At 34.7% G+C, this 27,979-nt stretch overlaps 2 protein-coding genes across 4 annotated transcripts; one reads left to right on the top strand and one right to left on the bottom strand.

Annotated features, from left to right (window-relative positions):
• Nucleotides 1-4,883: 4,883 nt before the first annotated feature.
• On the bottom strand, nt 4,884-9,423 carry LOC114387793 (probable serine/threonine-protein kinase DDB_G0280111). 3 transcript variants are annotated; one of them, XM_028347995.1, is made up of 9 exons: nt 9,279-9,423; nt 9,044-9,156; nt 7,841-8,329; nt 7,234-7,399; nt 6,883-6,933; nt 6,600-6,782; nt 6,369-6,462; nt 5,485-6,233; nt 4,884-5,385 (listed from the first exon to the last, which is right to left on the bottom strand). In XM_028347995.1, exons 3-9 carry the CDS (start codon nt 8,302-8,304, stop codon nt 5,104-5,106), a joined length of 1,989 nt encoding a protein of 662 aa, XP_028203796.1. In that variant the 5' UTR covers nt 8,305-8,329; nt 9,044-9,156; nt 9,279-9,423; the 3' UTR covers nt 4,884-5,103. The 3 variants fall into 3 exon arrangements, with proteins under 3 accessions (XP_028203796.1, XP_028203795.1, XP_028203797.1); XM_028347994.1 differs by having other exon boundaries at nt 9,044-9,128; XM_028347996.1 differs by having other exon boundaries at nt 4,884-5,386; nt 5,492-6,233; nt 9,044-9,128.
• Nucleotides 9,424-15,579: 6,156 nt separating this feature from the next.
• LOC114387002 (protein EMSY-LIKE 3-like) lies at nt 15,580-25,951 on the top strand. The gene is made up of 10 exons (XM_028347095.1): nt 15,580-15,823; nt 17,461-17,666; nt 17,750-17,859; nt 17,984-18,230; nt 18,371-18,589; nt 18,670-18,738; nt 22,434-22,676; nt 22,764-22,832; nt 22,925-22,988; nt 25,626-25,951. Exons 1-10 carry the CDS (start codon nt 15,796-15,798, stop codon nt 25,670-25,672), a joined length of 1,302 nt encoding a protein of 433 aa, XP_028202896.1. The 5' UTR covers nt 15,580-15,795; the 3' UTR covers nt 25,673-25,951.
• Nucleotides 25,952-27,979: the final 2,028 nt, after the last annotated feature.

Below are 27,979 nucleotides of genomic sequence, written 5' to 3'. Positions count from 1 at the left end.
AATTTAAAATTATAAATTTATTTACAACATTATCCCAAATTAAGTGTTTGACATTGTGAATTAATCATAATGATGAATTGTATTTCTAATAGAAAATATCTTCTGGGTTTGTCCTTCGTAGTGAATGAAGTAGTTGTCAATGGTGTTGCCAACAACATGCATGACAACAAAAAAAAATAATTAAGAGATAGGAAATATGAGCGTTAATTATTGTCATCACAACATAAGAAAGGACCTTCAGCTAGAGCCTACATAATCTATAATAATAATAATAATAATAATAATAATAATAATAATAAAGCAAACATGCAGGACAGGAAAAAAAATTAAGAGATAGGAAATATCAGTGTTAACTTCTCTCATCACAACATAAAAAAGGACTTTCAGCTAAAGCCTACATAATAATAATAATAATAATAATAATAATAATAATAATAATAATAATAATAACAATAAAATTAAATAGAATTATAAAGTAATACTTAGGACAACCTTGAAGAAAAAATGCCAAAGAAAACAAAAAATGAGATGTCTTGGACGACACACGTGCTACAATGGGCGGGACAAAGGATCGCGATCCCGCGAGGGTGAGATAACTCCAAAAATCCGTCCTCAGTTCAAATTAATAATAATAATAATAATAATAATAATAATAACAAAGCAAACATGCATGACAGCAAAAAAAAACTAAGAGATAGGAAATATCAATGTTAACTCTTGTCATTGTGGCATTATAATTTCATATATAGGAATTTGTTTGATTATTTACAGTTACTTGTGGCACACAAAATTAAATAAAAAAGAAACTAATACATTCAAGTCTTAGTATCGTTTCTAAAAAAATGTTAACTAATATGGTAGCGCGCGCACACACACACACACACATAAGTTAATCATCAGCTTTGAGCTTTCTTTAATTTGTTGCAGATGTCTTGACCTTTCTTTAATTTTTTGTATTTCAGGTAATGATTCATTAATCATAAGCTTTGAGCCCTGCCATGTGTTAGTTATTGTAATTGGGTAAAGTACTGTGAATTTAATAATAGGAAATAAGTTAACTTATGTCATATGAAAAACTAATCAAAAGTGAAAAACTTTGTGCCTCTTTGATGCGAGTGACTACACAATGGAAAATGAGATACACGTGAAGAATGGTATGTTTAGTAAACATACACAAGCTTATTTGTACCTCTATTTTCCATGTTTTAACATATTGGCAAATGAGTTGATCATGTGCTTGTTTCTACTTGTATCAAATATGGTTTCAACTTTCAAACTCACAACTCTTCATGCATTGCTTTCATTCCTTACGAAAAGAAAAAAAATTGCAATAACATTTGTGCACTTTACTTTCATTTATTACAAAAATAATATACAACCTCAATCATATACTTTCAAATCCTAAGCTACCTTAGAGCTCAAATGGTTCTATGCAGGGTAATTCCTTCTTTCTTTACACTACAATTGTATCAAATATGGTTTCAACTTTCAAACTCACAACTCTTCATGCATTGCTTTCATTCCTTACGAAAAGAAAAAAAATTGTAAAAACATTTGTGCACTTTACTTTCATTTATTACAAAAATAATATACAACCTCAATCATATACTTTCAAATCCTAAGCTACCTTAGAGCTCAAATGGTTCTATGCAGGGTAATTCCTTCTTTCTTTACACTACAATTGTTCACCACTCCCCCACATAATAATAGGGAACTAAGAAGAAATTGTGAGGGACTCAGAAACATCGAGTGGTAGCAGTGTGCTACCACATTGCTCACCTTTCAATTGTGCAGCGAACCTTTTTGGGTTTTGCATGTCGATACTCTCATAAGCAGCTATAGAGTGAGGAGAGGAAGAGCTCGTTGTTGTTGAAGATGATGGTCAACATATTTGAGCCGCGGACCTTCCATTTTCCCTCCAACGCAATCTTCTTCGTAGTTCAAACATCAAACGATAAAACCACTATCTCCATTTGTTGTTGGTACTGCCTATACCTTTGCTCCACCTTCAACTATCACAAATATTTTATTAACTGTAATCAACCACAACCATGCAATTTAAGACCATTAGCCATTCATAATCTTTCTAAATTTATATTCATTAATCAGTATATAAGATAAAGCTATATAATATGTGCTCCAACACATGTAGTAGCAAGCCAAAGACAATACTACTACAATAATAATATGTTTGAAAACTCGAGGAGAAGTAAGAAATTACTTCCAAAATGTGAAAGTTATAACCATTAGCTTCCAAGTACAAAACATATGAGAAGTGGAACCACACACACTACAATCAAAGTGAACAACACATACCTCATCAAGCATACCAATTAGTTTGGCTTTCTTCATCAAAATTTATTGTCTTTCTGTAGTTGATAGCTCTGAAAACTCATTCTCAGCTTGGATTTTATCATAAACCATGCTAAGTTCTATCATATTTCTTGGAGTAGAACCTTTATTTTTTCCTTGGAGGGATTTTGATTTCAGCAAGATGAACCATTTGGAAGTTTTTCTTTCCCTCTATTATTCTGGATGCTAGCTTTGTATGTTAGATACCCTCAAGGCTTGAACATATAACTATTTCAATTGGTCATCAATATGTTTCCTTACAAAATGTAGGATGAGAAAAGTCATTAGTAGCTTTTAAAATGAGTTATCTAAATATATTTTTTGTAAACCATTTGCTAAAAACAATAGTTAAAATTAGATAAAAGCTCCATGCCAGTACCAAATGTGCTATCAAACATCAGCTTATCAGGCCAAAAACAAATTAAAAGGACAAATTCTGATTGAAAATTTGTCATTAACATTGAAGAAATCAACTACAAAGCAGAGAATAAAACAATTCAAAACTATAAAGATGAATGTGTGACTTTAATCGAAGAATCTGCATGAAATTAAACAAATGAGTTAAAGAGTTGATTTAAGGTGAACCCTTCAACTTCACCCTCAAGGAAATTTGCACTTTTACATCATATAAGGTCGTCACAATTTTAACTCATGTGTGATTCATAGTACTATATTGAAAACATGATAAATCATGGGTACTAGAATATAACAATAAACCTTAGAAAAAAACTTCTGAGGATGACTTCGAATCTGAATAACAGTCTTTGTACCAACATGTTCTATGGTGAAAATAAATGGATCCAAGAACTTAGAGCATACTTCTTGATTCCCTAATTTGTGTGTGTGTGTGTCCAATTTCGCATTTGGTCCCCAGTAATTTAATTCACAAATTGAGTCCCTCAGTTTTGTAAAATCTTGTAATGTTGGTCCCAGACACCTCAATTGGACGTTGACCATTAAGCTCAGACGTTGACTGTCACGTGTCAATGTCTGAGAGGCTCTTGAAAATTTTTACCCATCTGTGGTAAAAAAAATTTACGCTGACCCCCCCCCTCCCCACCCCCCGGACGCCTCAATTGGACGTTGACCATTAAGCTCAGACGTTGACTGTCACGTGTCAATGTCTGAGAGGCTCTTGAAAATTTTTACCCATCTGTGGTAAAAAAATTTACGCTGATCCCCCCTCCCCCCCCCCCCCCCAATCCCCCCTAACCCTAGTAGTAGTGTTTCATGTACGCAGCATTTAATGACAGCACAAAAAACTTGCCTGCAGGATGCTTCTTCATCGATAGCCTAGTAAGCGGGAAGATAAAAAAGGAACCAAAAACAAAGTGGAAAAATCAGTAACAAACCAAAAACACGAAACAAAGAATTATAAATTACCAAGAAAACATGCATAATAGAAAAGAAAAGTAAAACCTTGACCCTGAAAAAAAAATGCGCAAAAGCAAAAGTAAAACCTTTATTCGTGTGGCAAACAAAAATTGGAAAACTCAGCAGAAAACAAAAGCATAAACTGGAAGTGAAGATGGAAGAGACGAACCACAAAAATGAAGAAGAAAGAAAGCAAATAGAGGAAGCAAAATGAAGAAGAAAGAAAGCAAACGAAAAAAAATAGGTAGAAGTTGGTGAAGAAATGATGCAAACGCAGGAAGTAGGTTCCAATTTGGTGAGGAAACGATGGGAGAAGGTTGGAGAAGAAGCCACGTGGAGCAACCAACAGAGTCACAAAACCTCAAGTGAAAATGCCCAAAAAACTAACAAATGGGACACCTGTCAGCAAATGAAGCATGGACACAATAGTCATTTTCAAGGACTTCTCATTTATAAGACTTTATATAGACTATTAAATTTTAAAATCTCCCTATATATCATAATGCACAAGCTAATATACTTGTTATTATTTGTCAATGTTGCTCATACAAATCTTTACTATTTAATGTGAATTTTCTTTTATGTTGTTTCTTTTTACAAAAAAAATTCGTTTACACTGTTATTCTTCTTACAACATTACTTTATTATTATTTATTTATTATTTGAAAAAATATTAAATTATTAATTACTAATATTTTTTTCTTTTTATAGTAAAAGCTATTCATTTTAAAACCTAGCTACTTAAATTTTCAAATTGTTTATTTTTTATTAATATTTTCAAATTGTTTATTTTCTAATATTCTTAAATTTTACTTTTTTCTCTCAAATTTTTATTTCAAATTTAGAAATTCCAGTTTATTCTAATTTGTTTAAAGAAGTAGCTCAAGCAGTCAAGTCTCTGTCACTCAGATAAACTAATTAGAATTCTCTTAAATGAAGTTTATACCATAGATAAGTATTTAACACTACATAACATGCAGACGAAATTCCCCCCTGCTATTTCTTCACTCATTTAAGAATTTGATAATTTTCTTTATTATCCAACGCAAGATAAATGCCACCACTCGTTCAAATTTGTATGGTGCACATGAGGGTGGAGGTCCACTCAGACCCTAGCCAATTAACACAAATATAGAGTAAAACGTAATGCCACAATCTTGCAGAAGGGAAATGAATACCGTCACTCAAGAATGGTTTTAGTCCAAAGAAACAGGTACCATTTGGAAGCATGATCCACAAAAGAAAACAAACTCAACCACATGAATTTAACATACATGATATATATAATAGTTTGCATTCATTTTACTTCTCCATGTAGGACCAAAAAATAAGTCTCATAGCAATCACAGAATAGATCCTTTAGAACTTTTCCCATAATTAAAAACCAGCCCATCCAGCTGGTTGAGAAGTTGACTTGTTTGCCTCACCAAAAGCCTGAGACTTTGTTCCTGCACTGCTAGGTCTTTGCATGTGTGGGCTGCCAGCAGGTACAGCACTGAAGCTATCTGATCCAAAACCCCATGAATCAAAATCAGTAGCTAGTGCAACAGGTTGCTTGTTCTGCTGACCATTTTTCACCCTGACGGATTTGGAGGTATTTTCGGCTGAGAAGGACTTTTGTTGTTGAGGTTCCTCTGGAAAAGCATGCCATGACTTATTCTGCAGTTGCAATGAAACACAACCATGTGTCACAAACACAACCTAAACAAAATCAGCAAGACAACTGAATTGAGAAGAAAACTACAAAATGCTTATTACCGCAGATGCAGATGCAGATGCAGATGATGTAACTGCAGGAGAGGTTTTCAAACCATCTCTACTTGGCGAAGGAGTCCTAGCTGTGAGTGCTTGCTTCAGATCCTGCAGTTCTTGCCTTTGTGATCGGCAGATAGCAGAAAGCTTTTCATACTTTGATGTTATTTCAGCTTTTTCCAAGTTAGCTTCCTTCAGCTGCTCTTTGAGTTTCTCCACCTCAGCCTCTAATGCTTGTTCCCTTTCGGGTTTGTTACTAAGTCCAGAGTTGAGCTTAGTAGTATCAAATTCAGCAACAAAAGTGTTAAAAGCCTGGTTTTGAAAGTTAGTTGTACTCTCACGTACGCGATCTTTATCCTTAAACAAATTTATTTCAAAATCCTTGGAGGGTACAGTATCAGGCTTGTGTAATTTTCCATGTGTACTGCTTTTCACGGTATGAGTTTGTGTGTTAACCACTTTGTTAGGACCAACATTTTTGGGTAACTGTTCGTTTTCAGGAAGAATCCTATCATGTTTCGGTGAAATATGGTGGCTAGATGGTTCTTCATCAAAAATTGGTTTACTCTTATCCTCAGCAACAAGTGATTCCTTTGCATGCTGAGTGGACCAGAAAGCACCAAGTGCACCCCCACTTCCCCCTCCCCTAGAAGCAGGGGGTGGTTGTGGTGAAGTTTTGGGTTCTCCAGATGAAGGTGGAGGAGGTGGGTTCCTACGAGGCATTGGAGGTGATCTGTTTGAGGGCATTGACACACCTGCAGAAATATAGCAATGGATCAATTTTCTCAGTCAATATGTAAGGAAAAAAATTGTATATACAACTCCAATCTTCTGACTTATGCAAAGAAATTAGGTGTTTAATTCATATCTAGGGTAATATTTTGTATCACCTTCATGATTGTTAGATGAGGGCGATTCAGGTGGTCTGTCAGGTAACGACTTCTGTAAATTAATAGGTAGTTGCTCATTAACACGAAACCAGACCTGCCACCATGGAAGTACATCCAAAGTCAGTAATTAATTGCCCTAATTCTAGTACGTACCTATGAATGCTATCAATGGATGATCTATGACCAACCTAAACTGATGGAGATGAATGGTCAATCAAGCAAAGCGCTTGCCTGCGTGATATCTGGTCTGTCATCTGGTCTAGCTTGGAGCATTTCTCTTATCAAGTCCGTGACAGGTGAAGTGTATTTTGGTAATTCGGGAATGCGGTAGTTTCCATTTAAGACTTGGAGCTTTGATTCCCCATCAAAAGCACTTTTGAAGTAGCATATGCGAAAAAGGAGACATCCAAGTGCCTAAATATTCAACAAGTAATATGATTCCACAACTAGCATAGAAAGATATGGCAAATATTTATATAATTAAAAAGATAAGTTTTAGGCATAGATGACTTACCCATATGTCCACCTTCTCATTAATGACTTCTCTCAGGAACAGATCCCACATCTAAAATGCACAAAGAAAAGAAAATTTATATCACACATGACCATAAAGTTTTTTTGGTAGAAAAATGGGATTCTAGGGTCATAGCCTGGACAACAGGTGCAAACCTCCACCTACCCATTAGCAGTCGTGACCAGGGAAATAGGGTTACAATTAACCCCAGAAAGAACCCAGATCAAACCTGTTCACCAGATGGACAATCCAAGATTGAACCCAGGAACTCCCATAACTTGGAAGAGGCTGTGGTGCTTTCACCACAACCTTCAATGGTGACCTAATTTTAGGTAGAGAAGACAAATTTACCTCGGGGGCCCTGTAGGCAGGGGTTGTGTACTTCCTGATATTGTCTTCCTCAATCCCCATTTCTTCTGGCTTCTCAAAACGTTTGTGATTGGTGGAAGTGCTTCCAAAATCACATAACTTCCATAAGCCATCTGAACCTAATAAAAGATTCTCTGCTTTCAAGTCTCTAGAAAACACAGAGAGAAAAGAAAGAAAAAACAATTTATTAATAATAAAGCACCTTATATTATGAAAAAAATTAGATCTTAAGAAAAACAGAACATAATGGCAGAGCATTTATGTCTGAAGATGTAAAAATCATCTCATCGTAAGTATATATATTATGAAGCATAGGGCCATGGGCATATTATCTAACAGTTACAAATGAGATATAAAATTAGCAAACAATGATGCTGAAGCAGTCACTCATAGGGATAGACAGACAACAAGGAATTTTCCTTACGGAAAAAATTTTAGGGGGAAAAACCAAATACAAGAATAAAACATCATACTTTTCAAATGATCGGATGCAAAATAAAAAATAAAAAAACTAAAGAATTTAGAAGAATATAAAGAGAGAGATCACAAATTTTGACAATCATTAAATTTTTTTAGATGGTGTTGTTACCGGTGTGCAATAGGTGGGGACTGGCAGTGCATGGCAAGAACTGCATTACACACATCCCTGAAGATCAAAAGAACCTGTTTCTCATCAAAATAACCAGCTCCTCGGCTCTCCAGCACATTAACCAGAGACCTCTCACAAAATTCCATCACAACGAATGCTTCTTTCGTCCTACCCATATCAACGATGGCATGTGCATGAAGTGTGACAACATTGGGATGTCCTGCCAGCATCTTCATCACAGATATCTCCTTCTTTACCAATCCAAGTGATTCTTCGTCATTGCATATCATGTGCTTCAAAGCATATTGCTTTGACATGTGTACAGCATCTCGAGCTAGGTAGACACAAGAGAACCCTCCTTCGGCAATGGCCTTAATGATATTTATTTTAAGATTGCTAACATCTATAGTGCGGCCTTCAAGACCAGTCTGTTCTTTGTGACTGAATGGCTTAAATCTCCACATTTTTTGGGTAAAACAGAATAGGATGCTGCACATGTAAATTAAAGTATAAAATATAACTTCCACATCATAAAGAACACAAAACAGAAAGGATGCTGCATATACATATGAGAGAATTTAAATTCAGTTGCTGCCAGCTGTAAAATTTGATTCTATCCTCCATTTTAACTACGTGTTTGTTTCTCCGGTGCAGTCACGGCAGCATGAAGCCCAAAACCGCTTCAACACAGAAGCATGGGTGATGCTTCTCGAAACAGAGGTTCAAATTGCCCCACCGGCAATCCAAACACACGCTAAACTGATCTAAGTTATCCACTCTTAAAAAAGAAAGAAGGAAATATAGCAAGACCAACAATAGCAATAGCAATACCCAATTCACAACAATAGCAAAGCAATACCCAATTTCCAAGCACTCTTTAATATGGTGAAACAAAAATCAACGTGTTTTCGGAGATCATCCTAATACATTTGCAAAAAGGGATAACATCTATAATAATTAAGGCATCGAGATAAAACATACCTACTACTTAATAAAGCAGTTAAGAAAATATAATTGGTATACTAAATAAGCACACCATAAGATCCAACAAAACAATAACGCCATGTGACCATTAAATCTTCAATCACCACATTCATATCCATAAGATCCAATCCAATAACAACAAAATGGTAATCGACACTTGACCCAAAAAAGCAAAAAAAAAAAAAAAAGATAAAAAAAAAGTACAATCAATAACCTTACCTAGAAATTTCTGCTTTAATGCTCCAAGAAAATGAGATCCTTCAATCCGAAATTCAGTTCAAATCAAACAGACCACGCCCTCGATCTGCATCCAACTCAAACTCCATTAAATACTACAAAATTCAAATCCCCAAAAACCCAATTCACTATACGAATCTTACACAACTAACTAGAATTTCCATTCATAAAAAGAACAAAACTTTACGAAATTCCCTATCAAATCACGAGACTCTACCTGTTCACAGCGGATTGAGGGATCGATAAGTTGTTTCCAAAATCGAATTAAATCTGACAATCCACCATTAACGCAAGGGATTGAGCTTTTGCTTCAGCTGCTAATGCTGCTTGCTTCTTCAGATTTGGCCAAGTGAAAAGAAGAGGAACCTGTGAAGGATATTTATATGGGAGATAAATGAGAAAGGTAGAGTGAGAACATTGGACCGTTGAAATTGCATGATAGTGGGGTCTGGAAATCAACGGTGAGAGATGATTGTGTGCGGTGGGCGTGACCGCAGAAAATAAGGGGATCCGTGTTTGGGAATTGACGTGGGGTCCACGTGACTCAGAGGGCAGAGGGGTTTTTACTTCTTACGGTGCTCCGGAGATTTGGGTAAAAGTAAAAGGGTTTTTACTGGCTAGATCATGACACAACAACGTGGTGGGATGTCACACGCAAGTGCAGTTTCGCAATTCGCACGAAGTGATATTTTATTATTTTGCAAAACTTGTTTGTCATTTTTTAAATTTCCAAAATGCTGGTAGTTGAAATTCTTCTATTCTGCAAAATTATCTCATAATTGGTACTGAAGGTTTTTTTTGATAATGATGCTTTTTTTTATTTTATATATATTTTAGGCATGTGCTAAGGTGATCCTTAATTTTAAGTTTTTAAAACTTAAAATTACTTTTTAATTTTTAATTATCTTTTCAGTTTATAAATTTTTATTTTAATATTTTAATACTAAGTTTTAAACGTAAGTCATACTCAACACAAAAAATTGACATAGTAGTATAAGATCTTGTTATGTTCACATGTGAAAAAACAATCTATTTAGTGACATAACTTGTGATCAATTTTTTTGGTGTGTAAGATTTTCTTGAATCAATAATAATTACACACCGTGAGTGAGTAAAATTTTCTTGAATCAACAGTGAGAGGTTGTGAGGAGCATGGTTCCATCGATGGATGTCATGGTTAAGATCTTCTGCATTGATTTCATGGATGCGGTGGTAACTGGTCATTTAGGGTTTTTTATTCTAATATGGGATTTGGTGTCTTAGTGTTGCTTATTTTTGTGATGAATATATTGCCATTGTTTTGAGATTTAGAGAACACTCTTTTGTGGTTTGTTGCTTATTTGGAGATTATGATAGATTCTTTTGGAGGTCTTTTTGAGAACACTCTTTTGATCCATCTTTCATTCAATGATTTAAGCCTAATTTGTGAGATGATAACATTCAAGGGATGTATTTTTAAATTATGGTTTTGTGACATTGATACTTAGTCCTTTTGATGGAATAGTGCATATGTTATGGGATGTAAAGGTATGGTGGGGTTGTAAATGATTGAGCAAGAAATGTTTGTGGAGTCTGGATGCGAAGTTCAAATTGTGTAAATTTTAAAGGTGAGTTCAAATTGCTATGGAAATGAAATTCTCATGGTGTGTGGAAGTTATGATTTATTTTTATCTATTTTTAATTTACAAAAACATTTTAAAATTAAAAAACAAACTAAACTGAAACTAAAAAAACTAATTTGTTTTTAAAAATTTTTAAATTAAAAATAGAAATGCACCTAGAATGTGCCCTTAGTTTTTGCATATTTGTTTGTGAAAAATAACTTCTTGTGAAAAAGATTTCATTATTATCTAATATACTATTTAAACCCCCCCCCCCCCCTCCCTTTCTAGTGTGATATTTATTATTTCAGTTAGGATCAAAGCTCGACCTCTCGAGTTGAGTATTTAACAATACAAAGGAAAAGATCCAATCAAAAAAAGAAATGGAAGAAGGACATGCTACCAACAAGCCACCATTGTTCAAAGGAGTCAAATATGACTACCGGAAGGAAAGGATGATTGAACATTGTTCAAGTCCATACATATTGATATATGGGACATTGTAAAGAATAACCACATTCCATATGATGTTAGGTAGAATGAAATCCCTAAGAAGTCAATCGACGGAAGAGCAAAAATAGAGATTTTTGCTCAACTCCTAAGCTTTAAATGCTTTGTTGTGTACTCTCTCTGAGGAAGAATAGACCAAAGTCCACAACTTGAGAAGTGTTAAACAAATGTGAGACACATTGGCCATAACATATGAAGGGCCATTGCAGGTAAAGAGGAACAAGCTAAGTCTCTTCACACGTAAGTATAAATTATTTACTATGGTAGAAAGTGAAGATGTACAATGTATGTTTGGATGCTTCCAAACCATATTAAATGAACTAAGATCTTTAGGCATAACTTATAATAATTATGATCACGTTGACAAAATTTTGAGAAGTTTGTCTAGAAAGTTGAGACCACATGTTGTAGCCTGGAGAACTCTATATTGGAATAAGAATGTTAAAAGCTCAAAGGAAAAGCTCTTGTGTGGAGAAAAGCTTAAAGGTCTAAAAGGTTGGGGGGAATACATGGTTAAGGAAAAGCTCAAAGGCCTAAAAAGAAAGTTAAAGGATTGGAGTAAGAATGTATCTTGTGTGGAGAAGAGCCATTTTGTCCTTGAAAAAGAATTGAATGATCTTGATAAGAAGGAGAAAATGGTAGGGTTGGAAGTGGATGAGGTGGAGAAAAAAAAAGATTGTGCAAGTACAACTTTGAGAGTCTATCTTCCATAATGAATCCTTGCATAGTTAAAAGGCAAGAATCAAGTGGTTACAAAAGGAGGATGGTAATAAAATGTTTTTTCACTCCATTCTTAACTGGAAGAGGAGAAATAATTCATTGATGGGACTCTATATAGGTGTGGGATGGGTGGAAAATCTAGGGTGAAAAAGGAAGTCAAAGCTTATTTTCAAAAGAAGTTTAGGGAGGAAGGGGCTGTAGACCAAAACTAAATGGTGTGGCTTTTGATAGAATATTAAGTGAAGATAATACTATGTTAACCTCTAAGTTTGAAGAGGTAGAGGTCAAGAATATTATATAGGATTGTGGTAGCTTGAAGAGCCCGGGACTAGATTAACTTTAATTTCATCAAGAAGTTTTTGGAGGTTATTAAGAAAGATGTTTTGAGATTTGTTAATGAGTTTGGTGAGAATGGGATCCTTCCCCGGGACACAAATGCTTTTTTCATTACATGAATTCCTAAGGTCTCTAATCCACAAGGGTTAAGGGACTTTAGACCTATATATTTCACTAGTAGAGTTATGTACAAGATTATATCAAAATTGCTTGCTAACCAATTGAAGAAGGTTTTTCCATCCATTATTAACCATAGACAAAGTGCATTCTTGGGATGTAAACATCTACTTCATAGTGTGGTGATTGCAAATGAAGCAGTGAAGGATGCTAAAAGAAAGAAAAAGGAGTGCATAATTTTCAAGGTAGATTACAAAAAGACTTATGATTCAATATGTTGAGATTTTTTTATGTATATGCTTCAAAGACTAGGGTTTGATGCTAAGTGGATCGGGTGGATTTGGGAATGCCTTAAGGCTTGTTTCTTTTTGGTGCTTGTTAATGGAGGGCCAACTAGTGAGTTTGTGATGCAAAAAGGACTTTGAGAAGGAGATCCTCTAATACCTTTCCTTTTTATGGTGGTAGGTTGTCTTATGAGGGAAGCATCAACAATAATAATAATTAAAATATTAAACATGTATATCTCATGTTATAATAATAATAATACTAAATTTAGTAAATTGCATCTCATATTATAATCACTCTTATCCATGTACTACACTAATAATTAATCTTTGAAAAAAAAATATTCTCTATCTGTTATATTTATTTACTTTACTAGCTATTAAGATGCAGGCCTACGACACATAGAATGTCAATATATATGATATTAGTGATAATTATATATTAATAATTTTTTAAAATCTATCTAACTTGTACACTATAATTAATCACAAATGATAAATGAATAAATAATTACATATTAATAACTTTAATTATTTTATTTTATTTTTTAAATCTAGTATTTTTAGTTTAAAAATTTATAATATAATAAATAAATACATAATATATAATGGATGAATGGATAGATGAATTTAAATATTTCATTATCCTTCCTCTAATGCCAAATAATAAATGTAGATTTTAAATTCACTTTCTATTAAATGTTCAACTAATTAATTTGGTTTATTAAATAAATAATTTAAAAAAAGTCCTTATTTTGAGCAGAAAAATGTGACAAAAGTTTTAATTCTTACCAATAATGCTTGTTTTATTTTTCATATTTTAAGTGGTTTAGATAATATTTTTCTTATTGTTCAAAGCACCTTCTAAATTGCTTTTACAAAAAACAAAAAAAAAACATAATTCATAAGAAATAATTTTCTTAAAATAAAAAAATATTAAATTACAAAGACTAAACAAATATTTAAATCTAATAATTATCCTATATTTATGCTAAAAGGAATTAATTGTAAATTGTTATAGCACTCAATCTCCTAGATGATTGAAATATTCTCTTTCAATGAGGACATTATATGTATAATATGTGCAAGCTTTCCCATCAAGGCACATGCTACAAATTGACAATAGTGTTGCCATTCATTGCATGTAAATGTAAATTGTAAAAGGATTATATGGCACGACAGACACGGGTTGTAGATAGCGGTATATATTGGTATCCAGTCCACAACAACTTCATGGCTGCCCTTTAGCTATTATAAATTTTTTCCATGATTTGGTTTTGGGATTTTCCTTTGGACTTATTCCATTATATTAAGCCTTTAATAAAAAATCAAAGCAAAGTAGAATATAAGTTGTCATACCATATTCATCTTATCAAGAGAAAAAAAAAAAGCTTATGTAGAGACATAAAGTGCTTTTTCTTTATTATCCTCTAAGATTATTAAATCATCTCCGTGTGTTGTGATGTGTTGCTCCACTCAAGAGAAGAAGCTAGTTACTTTACCAAGGTATTCCCACACACTCAAGTTAGTAAAAATACAAAGAGATGTGGACCAAAAAATATTTGAAAAAATGTTTGTATTATTAGTGCGCATTTCGTCTCATGCATGTTACGTGGGAATGGCTTATATTATAATATATACCTTAACCATGAAAATGTAGACTTTTCTAGAATCAATGTATTTATCGGCATAGAATGTAAGCCCAATAAAAGAGGTCCAAAATCATTTTCTTTCAACTAAAGGGTACCACTTTGGGGGCTTGGAGGTATTGGAAAGGATGTTATATACATTGTGTGTATTTTGCCCTAATATGACATGCATCATCCCAAATAGCCATGTCAATGTTTGGATAAGGATTCCCATTGTTGTGGAGGTAGTTATGTTTGTCTTCTCACTAAGTATAATGGCATATGTCGGAAACTTGATTCAGCTGATTGGTAGCTTTCTAGGAAGCAGATAAGAGTCATGTTGGATATGTTTGACATGACTTTTATAGTTATCTCCTCACATCATTCACTCTACGATTACTATCGGTTGCATAATACCCTTTGGTTTTTAGTCTTTCTAATTATTTTTTACGCTATTCTCAAGTATATTTTAGTGATAAAGAAGGAGCATCAACCCCTACAAGCTAAAAACCTCTCGGAAAGAAAAAAATTAGCAATATCTACTAGCTAGCAAATACATCGAAAGAAAAAATGGACTAAAATAATAATAAAATAATCTGTAAATTCTCATCCAATGAGAAACCAAATTTAATTATACACGATCAATTACTTGATTAACTTCTCTAAGCTTATATATGCATGAAAGTAAACTTAGCTATATGCTATTCTCAAGTATGTTACTTTGTTTATCCTTTCTTGGGCGTGGATTTTCCAACAATAATTGTTCCTTGTGTTCTTATCTATTTTGAACTTTCTTTACCTTGTAGATGCGTGATATGGCCAAGGGAAAACGTGAGATTAGGGATGATAACAATTCGGGTTGGACATGGATATTATCCGTCCATTTCCCATTGGTATTTGTTTGAAAAGTTTTCATGAATTTGTGAATACAAATTTTTTTCGTCATTTCTACACAAATCCAAAGCATCTTCTAAAACAACCACACATCTCCCTAAAAGAATTTACACTTATGTTGAATGTTTCTTTCAAGAGAGTCACAAGTAAAAACATCTTTCTGAGTTCCTTGACTTAATTCTAAATCTGATTTTTATTCTTAAAAATTTCAAAATTTAAACCACAAAATCACTCCAAAGAGAATCTTATATATTAAAAGGATTAGTTTAACACCAAAAAAAAAAGAAGAAAACTAGGGTGGTAAAATCTAATAGTAAAAAAAGGTTGTAAAATCTAAATTAAAATTAAAAACTAAAATAAATCATTATTTTTTAATGATTTCAAATGTAAAAAACTATTATTGTTAGTATGGCCGTTTGGGCGGGAGCTCTCTTAAAAACAACGAGTCACCACTTAGTGTCCAATTCGACAAATTTGAGGCTCTACTCGACAGAACCACCCATAGTTCGATTCTACCTTCGAATTCCTCTTCGGCTTCGACTCTGCGTTCCTCGTACACTGTCCATTTCGCCGGAATCTTGGTTTTTGCGCTTTTTTCTCTCTCTCCTGAATCTGGGTGCTTTCAATTTTGGTGCAAACTGGCTATGGACCACGAACCCTACGATAGTAGCGGTGAGTTTCATTTTAAAGTTCCTTTCTTTTTGCCTGTCTCTGCTTCCTTTAATTCTTTTTTGATTCTAGGGTTAGGGCTTTGTTTGGGTTTCGTTGTTTTTAATTCTTCTTTTTATGGGTTATTGGGTAGTGTGGTGTGAGGATTTTAATTTGCGCCAAATTGTTGGGTTTCATGCATTTCTTGGGGAATCTGAGTTTGTGTTCGTTTTATGTTTTCCGTATTGTAAACGCGAGTAACTTAAGAACGTGTTTGATTGAAGGGTATAGTACTAGTGGTGCGTGTTTTGTGATTTGAATTGTAATGTCTCAAGGGGCTAGAGGATTAGTGTTTTTCTTGAATATGTTTATTCCATGATGTGTGTGAGGAAATATTGGTGTGGCATTGATTGAGGAAAAGATGATAGCAAATTGGTTAAGGTGGTTTGAACATGGGCAAAGAAGCCCATTGAAAACACTAGCGAGGAGAGTAAATTGCATGGTTTTTAGTCTTGCAAAAAGGGGGAGAGGGAGACCAACAGGGACACTAGAGGAAATTGTTAAGCGGGATTTCATGGTGAATAATATTCCTAAGAATTTGGTCTTTAATCAACCCAATGGCATTATGTGATTTATGAAATCGACGTCACCCATAAGGATAAGGCTTTTGTTGTTGTGTTTATTCCGTGATGAAAGAAGTCTTGCGAAAGTGTGAATTTTCTTGTTAGCTTGTCTTCGAATGGACAGTTAAGGGTGTCCTGAGGCCTGAGGGAATTTTAATGACTTGAGAGAGGCAGAAAAGTGTGTACCTTGCTAAAGAAATGCATTAGAAAAAAGGAAGCAAACAGGAAATTACTTGGTTGTTTTGCATTAATGTGCCATATAAATTTAACTGCTCAAGGTTGACATTTTTTATAAACATAAAAGATTAAAATGTTATATTTCAAAATTCCAAGCTGCTTTCTGCATAGAGTTCCAAAGACAGGCCATTAGTCACTTGTTTAGAGAATCTGATGGCTGAGCCTCTTGGGTTTCTTTCTTTAAGTTAGCAATGGAGCACTTTAGTCATGCCTCACCTTTACCAGCAGTAGGTGCTGAACTCTTCTTCTGCCTGAGATTATCCTAATTGATGGTTTGATTGAGAAGTAGTTTCTTAAAATTTTCAAACTTAATAAGGAAGAATCATATGGAAATTCCTATCCATTTGTTTACTAGAACTTAAAGCTTTTCTAAATAAAATGTTTATGCTCTCAAGGTCCTTAAATGACAACTTTTTTTAACCCCTCCCCCATCTTTCTTTTTTGGCACTATTGTGTACACAGTTCTCTTTATGATACAGTGTAATGCTAGTTTATGTCATACTGCTTGCTTTGTACCCATGATGAAATTTCGGTGCTCTTAATTATTAATTCTCCCTTTAGATAGTACCTCTTATCTAGTTAATTTAATTGTTATGGTGGATGGGTTGTGTCCTAACTTTGTATAAATAGTAAATGCATGTGTTCTACTTCTGATGCTTGGAATTGTTCTTACAATGCTTTTCTTGAGAATCAGATAGATATTTCACCTTCACCAAAAAAGTCTGGTTGATACTTATTTCAATGATTCGTGGTCTTGCCTCACATGTTATACTTACATTGCATCCGTTCACTTGATTGCAGGAACTGATGATGATTTTCCACCAACACATCAAAATAGAATCCCCAGAGGAGCACATCTTGCAGGAAATGGAAGTGCAGTAGGTTCAATTCCATATGCAAGGATGTATGGAGAAATTGATATGGAAACTCAAATTCACCAACTTGAGAAGGAAGCATACAGTTCAGTTCTACGAGCCTTTAAGGCTCAAGCTGATGTCATTACTTGGGTATATATTCCGTCATTTGGTTTTCACGTATCTAATATTTTTAAAATTGTTTGGTCAGGTTTTAATGACGTGTATTTCTTCAGGAGAAGGAAAGTTTGACTACAGAACTTAGAAAAGAGCTAAGATTATCAAATGAGGAACTCAGAGAACTTCTAGGTCATGTTAATGCAGATGATGTCATACAAAATATAAGGTCTGATAAAACTGTGAAACATGGCTTCTTGTTGATCTATGCTTCATAAGTTAGATTGTCATTGCTTTTTCCACATATGCACTGTCATTTTGTTAATCAACACCTTATTGAACATTGATTTTAGGGAGTGGAGACAGGCAGGAGGCAATCAGCTTGGTGTGCTGAGTTTTGGGCAAGCTATTCATGATTCAATTCCAAGTCCCCCTATCTCTGCATCCCGTAAGAAGCAGAAGATAACTCCATCTGCACTATCACAATCTTTTGGTGGGCCTTCTCCATTTCATCCCCAATCCGTGGATGCACCTGTTCAGTCATCTTTGGTGGAAAAACGAGGACCTGTTTCTGGATCTAAGGGCAAGAAGCACAAACCTGTAAGCAAACGATGAATTCACACAGTGCTCTTCATTTCTGTTTATCTTCACTGAGCTTGGGTTTGACTCTGATGCAGATCAGGAATACATAATTTAGTGCTAAGGAATAATAAACAAGCAACATTGTTGTTTACTTGCAGGGCCATGCATTACCTGGTGTATCTTCAATAAAGCAATATCCTTCATCTGGACTAGGTGGAAGGAATCAAGTACCTAATAGAGTTACCTCTGGCACTGTCATGGGTGAGCTTGCTGAGGGAGCATCGTTGGATTCATTAGTTGGTAGAAGAGTGCGAACAAGATGGCCTGATGACAACAACTTTTATGAAGCTGTTATCTCCGACTACAATCGATCCGAAGTACTTACATTCCCCCAATAATTAAAAAATTGTCAGTTAGTATGTAGCTGACATGCTTATTTTTATTTCTAACTTTTCAGGGTCTACATGCTTTGTTCTATGACTTGGGGACTGCAAATGAATCATGGGAGTGGGTTAATCTGTCAGAGGTATATTTAATACTGTTGAGAGTCAGGAATAAATGTCATTTATTATAAATTGATTTGATAGGATCTGATTTAGGGGAAACTTAATCTCCTCTAATTATGTGTAATTAGTACTATCCGTCTATATAAATGTCAATCCCGCAATGGACCTGGCTTCTCTGCTGTCCCTTTTCCAGCTGTCCCTGTGCTGCCCCTTGAAAACCACACAGTTTTAAAATTGAATCACAAAATTAAATATTAACAAAATTAAATATTAACACAACTACATGGACAGCACAGGGACAGCTAGGAAAAGGACAACAAAGAAGCCAATTTGTCCCGCAATATACTCTGACACACAATTTTCACTCAATTTCTCTTATTTTTACATGGTATCAAAGCTTGGTTGAGGGAATATCGAAAACTGTCCTCCACCAGGAACCTACTGTCCCCAGTGGACCTTTATGGTCAGTCATACTTATTCCGATGACCCTTTCCTCTTTTCCTTCGCATTTTCTGGTAGCTGCTGCTGGAGCTACGGTGCCTTTCCGGCTGGTGACCCAGCCACCAGCATCGCTGTCCACTGATCTACACAATGGTGGTGGCGACGACCTCATCGGAGCTCAAAGGCTCTCTCACGCACCCATCTATTGTGTGCCAAACACCATTTTCGTGCTCCATTGTTCCAGCGCATCCGGCTGCCATTGCGGCCGCACTTCCATTGGTGCTATTGCCCCTCCATTTTGACACTGGCCCTTAAATTTTGGGTCATTCTGTGTTCCCCTTTGATTTCCTTTTTTGCAGTGAACCATGCGGCTGCTCTGCCCTTGTGTGACAAACTTCCCGTTGTCTTTCCGTCGGAGCTCACGTTCAACCACTGTCGCTCATCGCCAAAGATCGCCATGCCATTCATATGCACAGTCAACTCAAAACACCGCTGCATGTGACCCCATGCAGGGCCCTTTTTCAGCGTGTATAGTTCACGCACACAAAGCGTGACGCATCTCTGACAAGAGTCACACTGGTCTCCATTATCATTGTGGGCCTTTGTTGGCTGCTGTCAAGCCATCATTGATCCGGCACAACCACATGGCGAGAACCGTCTTTCGTTTCTCTAGGGTTACCTTATTTGGAACAAGCTCTCTCAACTTAGGAAGCTTTAGCTTGAGGGGTGTGTCGAGGATCAGGAATAAATATGTCATTTATTATATATTTTTTTTGGAAAGCTCATTTATTATAAATTGATTTGATATGATTTGATTTAGGGGAAATTTAATCTCCTCTAATTATGTGTAAATATTACTATCCGTCTATATAAATGAGCATCCCGTTGTGTACTCTGACACACGGTTTTCACTCCACTTACCTATGTTTCTCTTATTTTTACAAATATGTTATAACTATAAAATTATGGTTGTAAAAATGTTTGGATTGAGAGACTTGAAGTGGAATTCAAGCAGTAAGAGAACAGAGAGTTCTCATGACACCCCCACCCCTAAAATGGTTGCTGTCAATGTTCCATTTCTTTGAAAAGAAGAGGTTTCTAGTTTTCTCTAAAAGTGATTCAGCATGTATGTGGCAACAAAAAGTTCATCATCTATTATCAATAAAAGAACATTTTTCTAGTATTAAGTGTTTCATAGAAAAAAATAGTTTACCATTGCTAAAATCTATTATATTACTTAGGAATTTCAAAAAATCCATATGTCATGGTTTTATTATTTATATTTTTAGAATATCAAGATGGAAAATAGTTTTATTTCCAATGTCTCTCTTTATTCTTGATGTCAAGTTCTAAGGAAGGATAGTTTAAAAAAAAAAACTTATTTTTTGAATGAGAATGGTACAATTAAATGATGTTAACCAATTTTCTTAATAAGCCTAAGTTTTTTTTTTTTTTTTTTTTGAGACCAGAGGGAGTAATACTGAAGACAAATTAGATTTTTTTTTTCCTAAAAGGTAAGTTCTTCTGTTAAAAAATTATTATTACTTGGGGCTTTATGTACCTTTGTTAAAACTGAGAAGTCTACCCATTTCTTTTGCATTTATCATTTTTGAATATATCATTTAGCTGCCATATGTATGCATGATATGTCAATAATGTTTTTTCAATTCTGGATCTGGCTCATGTTCGCTGGATTCAGATTGGATACTCTAGTGGCCCTGCATCATAGGAACTTGTTTTCTTTTCTCTAATGTAGCATTTGGTGTGTGGACAGTATGAAATGGAACAAATGTTTCATACCATTCTATCTCTGGTTCCACCTTTTGGTAGAACTGAAATGTTTTTAATGTTAAAATGCACCAAACATTGAAAGGAAGTTTTGTTATGTTTTGTCCCATTCCATTCTAACATGTTTATCAAATGCAACCTAAATGTAAAACAGTTAGTCTTAGTTGTGAGATTGAGGTGAATAGAAGAAAAGGCAATGAGCATTGCATGTTTCAACATCAAGTAAAGCAGAATGAGTCCAAGTAGAGTTTCTTCCCTATGTTCTTTTGTAGTTCTTCTTGGCTCTGTATCTCTGCAGAAACTTCTATCAAAGAGTGGGTAAGAAGCACACACTCTAGGAAGGAGGGACAATTAAGATTGCGGAAACATTATCCCAACACAACTGCTTAGTTTTCCTGGGATGGTCTGGGTGTTTTTATAATTCTTTTAGGGTTCCCTCCCACTAGCCATCAGCCCTTGCATATAAAGCTGGCCATGAAAGATGAGCCCAAAATATCTTTTAACTTTCTATTGTAAGTGCAATCATATTTTCAGGAAAAAAATGTTAGTTTTTAAGAGTATGACATACAAATTCATAACATGCTCCGTCAATAACTGATGCTGTTTTTAGCTATCAAACATTTATGTTCCTGTATTAATTCTTTCATTGTAATTAATTTGTGCTGAAGTGGTGATGCATACTAGCTTTTCAATACCCTATAAATTTATGGAAATTTTGTTTTGCAGTAGTAATTAGTAGATATTGTTTATATATGTTTCCCGATAACTCTGCTTCACAGACTAGTATGTCTAAAGGAATATTTTTGTAAGCTTTGATTTTTCCATCTTTAAATTGAGAGTTTGGGCATGTTTGGTGAAACTAAAACTTTTAGCCCTGATTCTCTCCAGACTTTTTAGCATCGACAAAATAGGCACTAAATTTGTAATGTTTGAAAATATTCATTTTAAATGCTAAAATCATTTTAAAAGGAGTTATTAGGCATTTAATACGATAAAATTCACTATACTAATACTAGCAAAATCTATTTTTACTTAACATGTTGAATGAGGAAATGGTTACTCATAAAGACAGTTTATGATTTTGTGCTTTGTTTTTTTTGGCATGTATTGTAATCTTTTCATTTTCAGCACTGAAATGGGGAATGAAAACCGGCTTTTAGTCAACTTTTCTTTTGACTATTTTTGTTCAGGAATGTGCATATGATGTATAGTACTTCAAACTTAATGACTGCAGCTACTGATACCATATGAAAAGAAATAGGTACTCAAATAAATGAAATTTTGACTTGTTTTAAATTTTCATTTTCATTACACCCTGAATTGTGTTGGGTGGCTATTTGATTTTCATAAAATGGAAGCAGTGCTCTTCCATGTATCTTGAATGTTCAATGCTATGAAGAATATGGATTTCCAGTCCATCTGCATGATATGCGTTGCACTTGATAGTAATGTTTTAGCTTATTCAAATGTATTATTGTTACTGCAGATGTCTCCTGCAGATATTCAGTGGGTTGGTGAGGATCCCGGAGTCAATCGTCGACAGGGTTTTGGTGGATCTGGTAATGGGATGAGAAGATCTGTAGGACGTGGAAGTGTTCCAGGAGTTGGAAAAGGTAGGGGAACTGCAAAGGGGCAATCCAGAAAAGATTTCTTACCATCACAGAATGGAATAGGAATGAAGACTCCAGATGATATACAAATACTTCACACAGACACGTTAGTAAAGGAGGTAACTGAAAACAGTTCAATCGTACTCTTTGAGATTGTTTGATCTTTTGTTTTTTTGACATATTTAAGTATCTGGTGAACTTGACAGGTGGAGAGGGTATTCAATGCAAAACATCCCGATGCACTTGAAATCGAGCAAGTCAAGAAAGTATTGAAGGTAAGGGACAATTATATATGACAGTCTGACCTTTCTTTTATTTTCTTGTAAATGGTGTATGCATGGATTAATTGATATGAAATAAATGGCAGGATCATGAGCAAGCTCTTATTGATGCAATTGCAAGGCTTGCAGATCTTTCTGACGGCGAAAGTGGTATTTCTCAGTTTTGATTGATACCTTATTGCAATTGCCATCTGAGATTTTTCCTTTCATGAATGGTCCTCTAAATTAGAAATTAGAATACTGTGGACTTCATTTGATTGTTAAATGGATCTATTTAGTGCCCAATCATACAACAACAACAACAACAACAACGCCTTATTCCACTAGGTGGGGTCGGCTACATGGATCAACTTCCGCCATAATGTTCTATCAAGTACCATACTTCTATCCAAATCATTAAGTTCGAGATCCTTTTTGATAACCTCTCTTATAGTCTTTTTGGGTCTTCCTCTGCCTCGAATTGTTTGCCTTCTCTCCATCTGGTCTACTCTCCTCACTACAGAGTTTACCGGTCTTCTCTCTACATGCCCAAACCACCTAAGTCTATTTTTCACCATCTTCTCTACAATAGGCGCTACTCCAACTCTCTCTCTAATAGCTTCGTTTCTAATTTTATCCTGTCGAGTCTTACCACACATCCACCGCAACATCCTCATCTCCGCTACACCTACTTTATTCTCATGTTGGCTCTTGACCGCCCAACATTCTGTTCCGTACAAAATCGCCGGTCTTACCGCAGTCCGATAAAACTTTCCCTTTAGCTTGATCGGTACCTTTGCATCACATAACACCCCCGATGCTTTTCTCCATTTCATCCATCCTGCTTGAATGCGATGATTCACATCCCCTTCAATTTCTCCATCATCCTGTATTACAGACCCAAGATATTTAAACCGTGTGACTTGAGGGATAATATGGTCTCCTATTTTCACCTCTGAGTTAGAAACCCTCCTTCTTTTGTTGAACTTACATTCCATATACTCCGATTTGCTTCTGCTTAGGCGAAAGCCATGTGTTTCTAGAGCTCGTCTCCAAGTTTCCAACCTCTCATTCAACTCCTCCCTCGACTCTCCAAGGAGGACTATGTCATCTGCAAAAAACATGCATCTCGGCGCTATCTCTTGGATTTGTTCCGTGAGGACATCCAGAATTAAGGTAAAAAGGTAGGGGCTAAGGGTTGACCCTTGATGCAAACCAATTGTGATGGGAAAATCGTCTGACTCTCCACCCTGTGTCCTAACACTAGTCGATACCCTATCATACATATCTTGGATAGCTCGAATATATGCAACCCTAACCCCTTTCTTCTCTAGAGCTTTCCACAAAATCTCTCTAGGCACTCTATCATACGCTTTCTCCAAGTCAATAAAAATCAAGTGCAAGTCTTGTTGGTCCATGCGATATTGCTCCATCACCCACCGTATTAAATAAATCGCTTCCATGGTCGACCTTCCCGGCATGAAACCAAATTGATTCTCAGTAACTTGAGTCTCCTTTCTTAATCTCCGTTCGATCACTCTTTCCCATAATTTCATGGTATGACTCATGAGCTTGATTCCCCTATAATTTGCACAATTTTGTATATCCCCCTTGTTCTTATAGATTGGCACTAACGTGCTTCTCCTCCATTCCTCCGGCATGCGTTTTGACCTCATAATTTCATTAAAGAGTTTGGTGAGCCACTCAAGACCTCTATCTCCAAGAGTTTTCCACACTTCAATAGGTATGTTGTCTGGCCCCACCGCCTTACCGTTACTTATTCTTGTCAACGCTTCCTTTACTTCCTGTTTCTGAATCCGACGATAGTACTTATAGTTCCGGTCCTCTTCTCTTGTGTCTAGACTGCTAGAGTCATATCCATATCCATCATTAAATAAGTTGTGGAAATACGCCTTCCACCTTTCCTTGATATCTTTTTCATGCACTAAGACTTTGCCTTCTTCATCCTTAACACACTTTACTTGATCCAAATCTCTAGTCTTCCTCTCTCTACCCTTAGCAAGCCTATATATAGATCTTTCTCCGTCCCTGGTGCCTAGAGCTTGGTATAGTCCGTCAAAAGCTTGGGCTCTTGCCTCACTCACCGCCTTTTTGGTTTCATTTCTAGCTATCTTATACTTATCCCAATCATAAATGAAATATTAGAATTTGCATTTGGTTCTACTCTATATTTCTGTACATATTATTTAAATTGATATACATGTGATAGGGTGTTGGCATAATAAAATAGTTTATAGTTTATCTACTGAATTTCAACCAATGCCTGGGACTCTGCTAATTTGAGTGTAAAATGTGGAGAAAACTAACAATGGTTTGGAATGGAAAGGTTTTGATTTTCTCTGATTGTTACTTGGTAGAGTGGAGAGTCACTTCCAACTCACTTTCATGCTGTAGAGAAGCCATAAATTGCACTCCATGTTCATTCATCCCACAATTTTATTGTACCAAACGAGTGTGAAGTAAACTCGATTCCAAATTATTCATGAAAAAAGAAAATTATTCCAGACTCTTTACTTCCCTGTTTCTCCTATTCAAACAACCATAGCCTATGTATTTAGCGATACCGTACTAAGTACTCTTTTTATATTAATAAAGTAATGTAATTCTCACTCAAGCATGATGTGATGAAAATGCCATATTATTATTACTTGTGGAAATCACCATTTTAATATTAGTATTTGGGGATGATGTTTTTGGGTTCACTATGTTACTCAATACAGCACTGATGATTCCTAAACCAATTCTTTGTATAACCTTTCTTGATGGTCTTTTTTGTTTATTATACAGATGAGGGTGGTTTCCATTTCTCACATGCTACAGCAATGGCTCACTAATGTGGAAGACCACCTTTGTACAATGGGCAGAGGAGGCATTATGGTAGCAAACACGTGGAAAAAGACTGATTTTCTCGTGTTGTTGTGCTATAAAAGATAACTTCCCTGACAGATTGTGGCTCTAGGCTTGGCTCTTGTGCATTTGTCATTTGAATTTAAGTAGGTTGAAATTTAGGTAGTTTAGTAATGATTATTCATTATGATTTTAAGAATTGACACAGGACCAGGTGATGCCTGTAAACAACGCATGATAGTGTATAAATTCTTGCATTTTCTGGCTCCATTCTTCTATCAATTAACTATTAATTAACTATTAACTATTAGAGAATAAATTATACTCATTTGATAATTATCAAATTTGAGTTATGGAGTTATAAATATGAGGAGTTTTTTTTTCCAAAAAGAAAATATGAAAAAAAAATACTTAAGTCATAGTTTAATTGATTTGATGATTTTATTGATCTATTTGACATCATAATTTTTTACATACATTATAATTCTTTATTTTCTTGAGCCGTACAAGGAGGATAAAATTTCTTATATGTTTTCTAGGGGGTGCTTTATTTATTTATCTTTACTCCAATGAGTCATTTATTGAATCGTTACAATCAAAGTTCGATCTTGAACAGAGGGAAAATATCATCTCTTGAGTTTCTTTTCAAATTTTACATAATGTGGCTTCTTTTTTGCTTATTCCAATACTTGTTTTTGAAAATATTACTGATAATTCCTTGTATGATGCACTGACGCTCTTAATATTTATATTGACACTTATATATTATATTTGTATCCCTACAAGGGAGATTATTGTAATGGATAAAAAAATAGGGATGTTTGTGTAAATTTTCAAAATATTAAGGATGGTTAGTGTGATTTTTTCTATTATAGTTAATCTATTATATATATTATATAGTATAAAAGTTGTGCCTAGCCCATTGTACAATGAACCGTGGTGGACCCAAATGACAAATAGCCTTTCTTTGGTCTTTCCGGACTTGAGAGAAATGCGGAATTATAACTATCAATTAAAAATTAGTTTAAATTTTGACTTTATAATTTGTTCCATAGCCCTATATATTATTATAATTTTAATCAATTGGAATTTTGCATTTGACCTTCCAAAGTTCTCTTTACATTTTTTGTAAAATCCAAATTATGCTTCTCTTAAGATTGGGGATGGCCCTCAAGTCTTTGCGTTCTGCATAAAAATGCATTTGTTTCCAGTGGTTGAATATGTTTGGATGAATATTAGAAACAAAAGGAAAAATGTCTAATCAATGAGCACAAGACTCCTCCCGAATTTATTATATGTGATGCAATGAATATTTAACAGAGTAAATGTTCAAAGCATTGAATCTGTAGCTCTAGGTACTTTCTGAACACCAATTTATGAGATTCACGATGTGTTAGACACAAACAGGTTGCATTGATGTAGATGAGGGGTGTTTTATTTTTCTGTGATATGGAGATGAGGTGAATCAGCCTATGAGCAATTGAGTTTGTGACAATCCACTGGCTCTGCCCGGTTTCTAATCCTGTTCTTATTTATTATTTATTCCTTTAAAGACAAACACTTCATGAAATGTGATTTTGAACAGGGAGAATCCATATTGTGTCTGGTCAGATGACTCAGATTTTATTTTTTTTGGACAACATTTAGGTGCAGTTTTAATGTGTTCTTGGTGTTGTTTTTTATTTTTAAAAAGATGGAGTTACTTTAGTAATTTTCACAAGAAGGTTGACATCTAGGACATGTTACTCTAGTAATTTAAACGACAAAGTCAGTGGACTGTCATCACATTATTTTGGTGAAACTCTAATCTTAATTAGAGAACCTCCCTAAAACATCTATGACATTGAATCTATAAAGTTTTGTCCTTTTTGTTTAGGTTTTGAATGTCTTCAAGATATTAGTTAAGTGGACTGTCACGGCATGTTATTTTGGTGAAACTATTTTTAATTGGAGAACCTCCTCTAAAACATCTATGACATTAAATCTAAAGTTTTGTCCTTTTTGTTTAGGTATTGAGTGTCTTCAATATATTAGTAGGAATCAATAAATAGAAGACTTTTATTGAAAACCACAATAAGTGTATATTAATAACATTAAATGTTATAATTTTTCATAAACAAACTTTTAATTTTTAATTATTTAACTAGTATCCTTACCACACTAGTTAACATTCTCCTTTTTAGGTTTGGTGCTCACTTTTTTTTTTAATAATATTTTGGAGTTCACCTTTATATTATTTTCAAAAAATGATGGATGATAATTTTAATTTTATTTTGTTTAATTTTCACATTTAG

The sequence above is a fragment of the Glycine soja genome, chromosome 15 (genome assembly GCF_004193775.1).
Source record: "Glycine soja cultivar W05 chromosome 15, ASM419377v2, whole genome shotgun sequence".
Classification (NCBI taxonomy): Eukaryota; Viridiplantae; Streptophyta; class Magnoliopsida; order Fabales; family Fabaceae; genus Glycine; species Glycine soja.
This window is presented reverse-complemented; position numbering and strand designations above follow the sequence as displayed.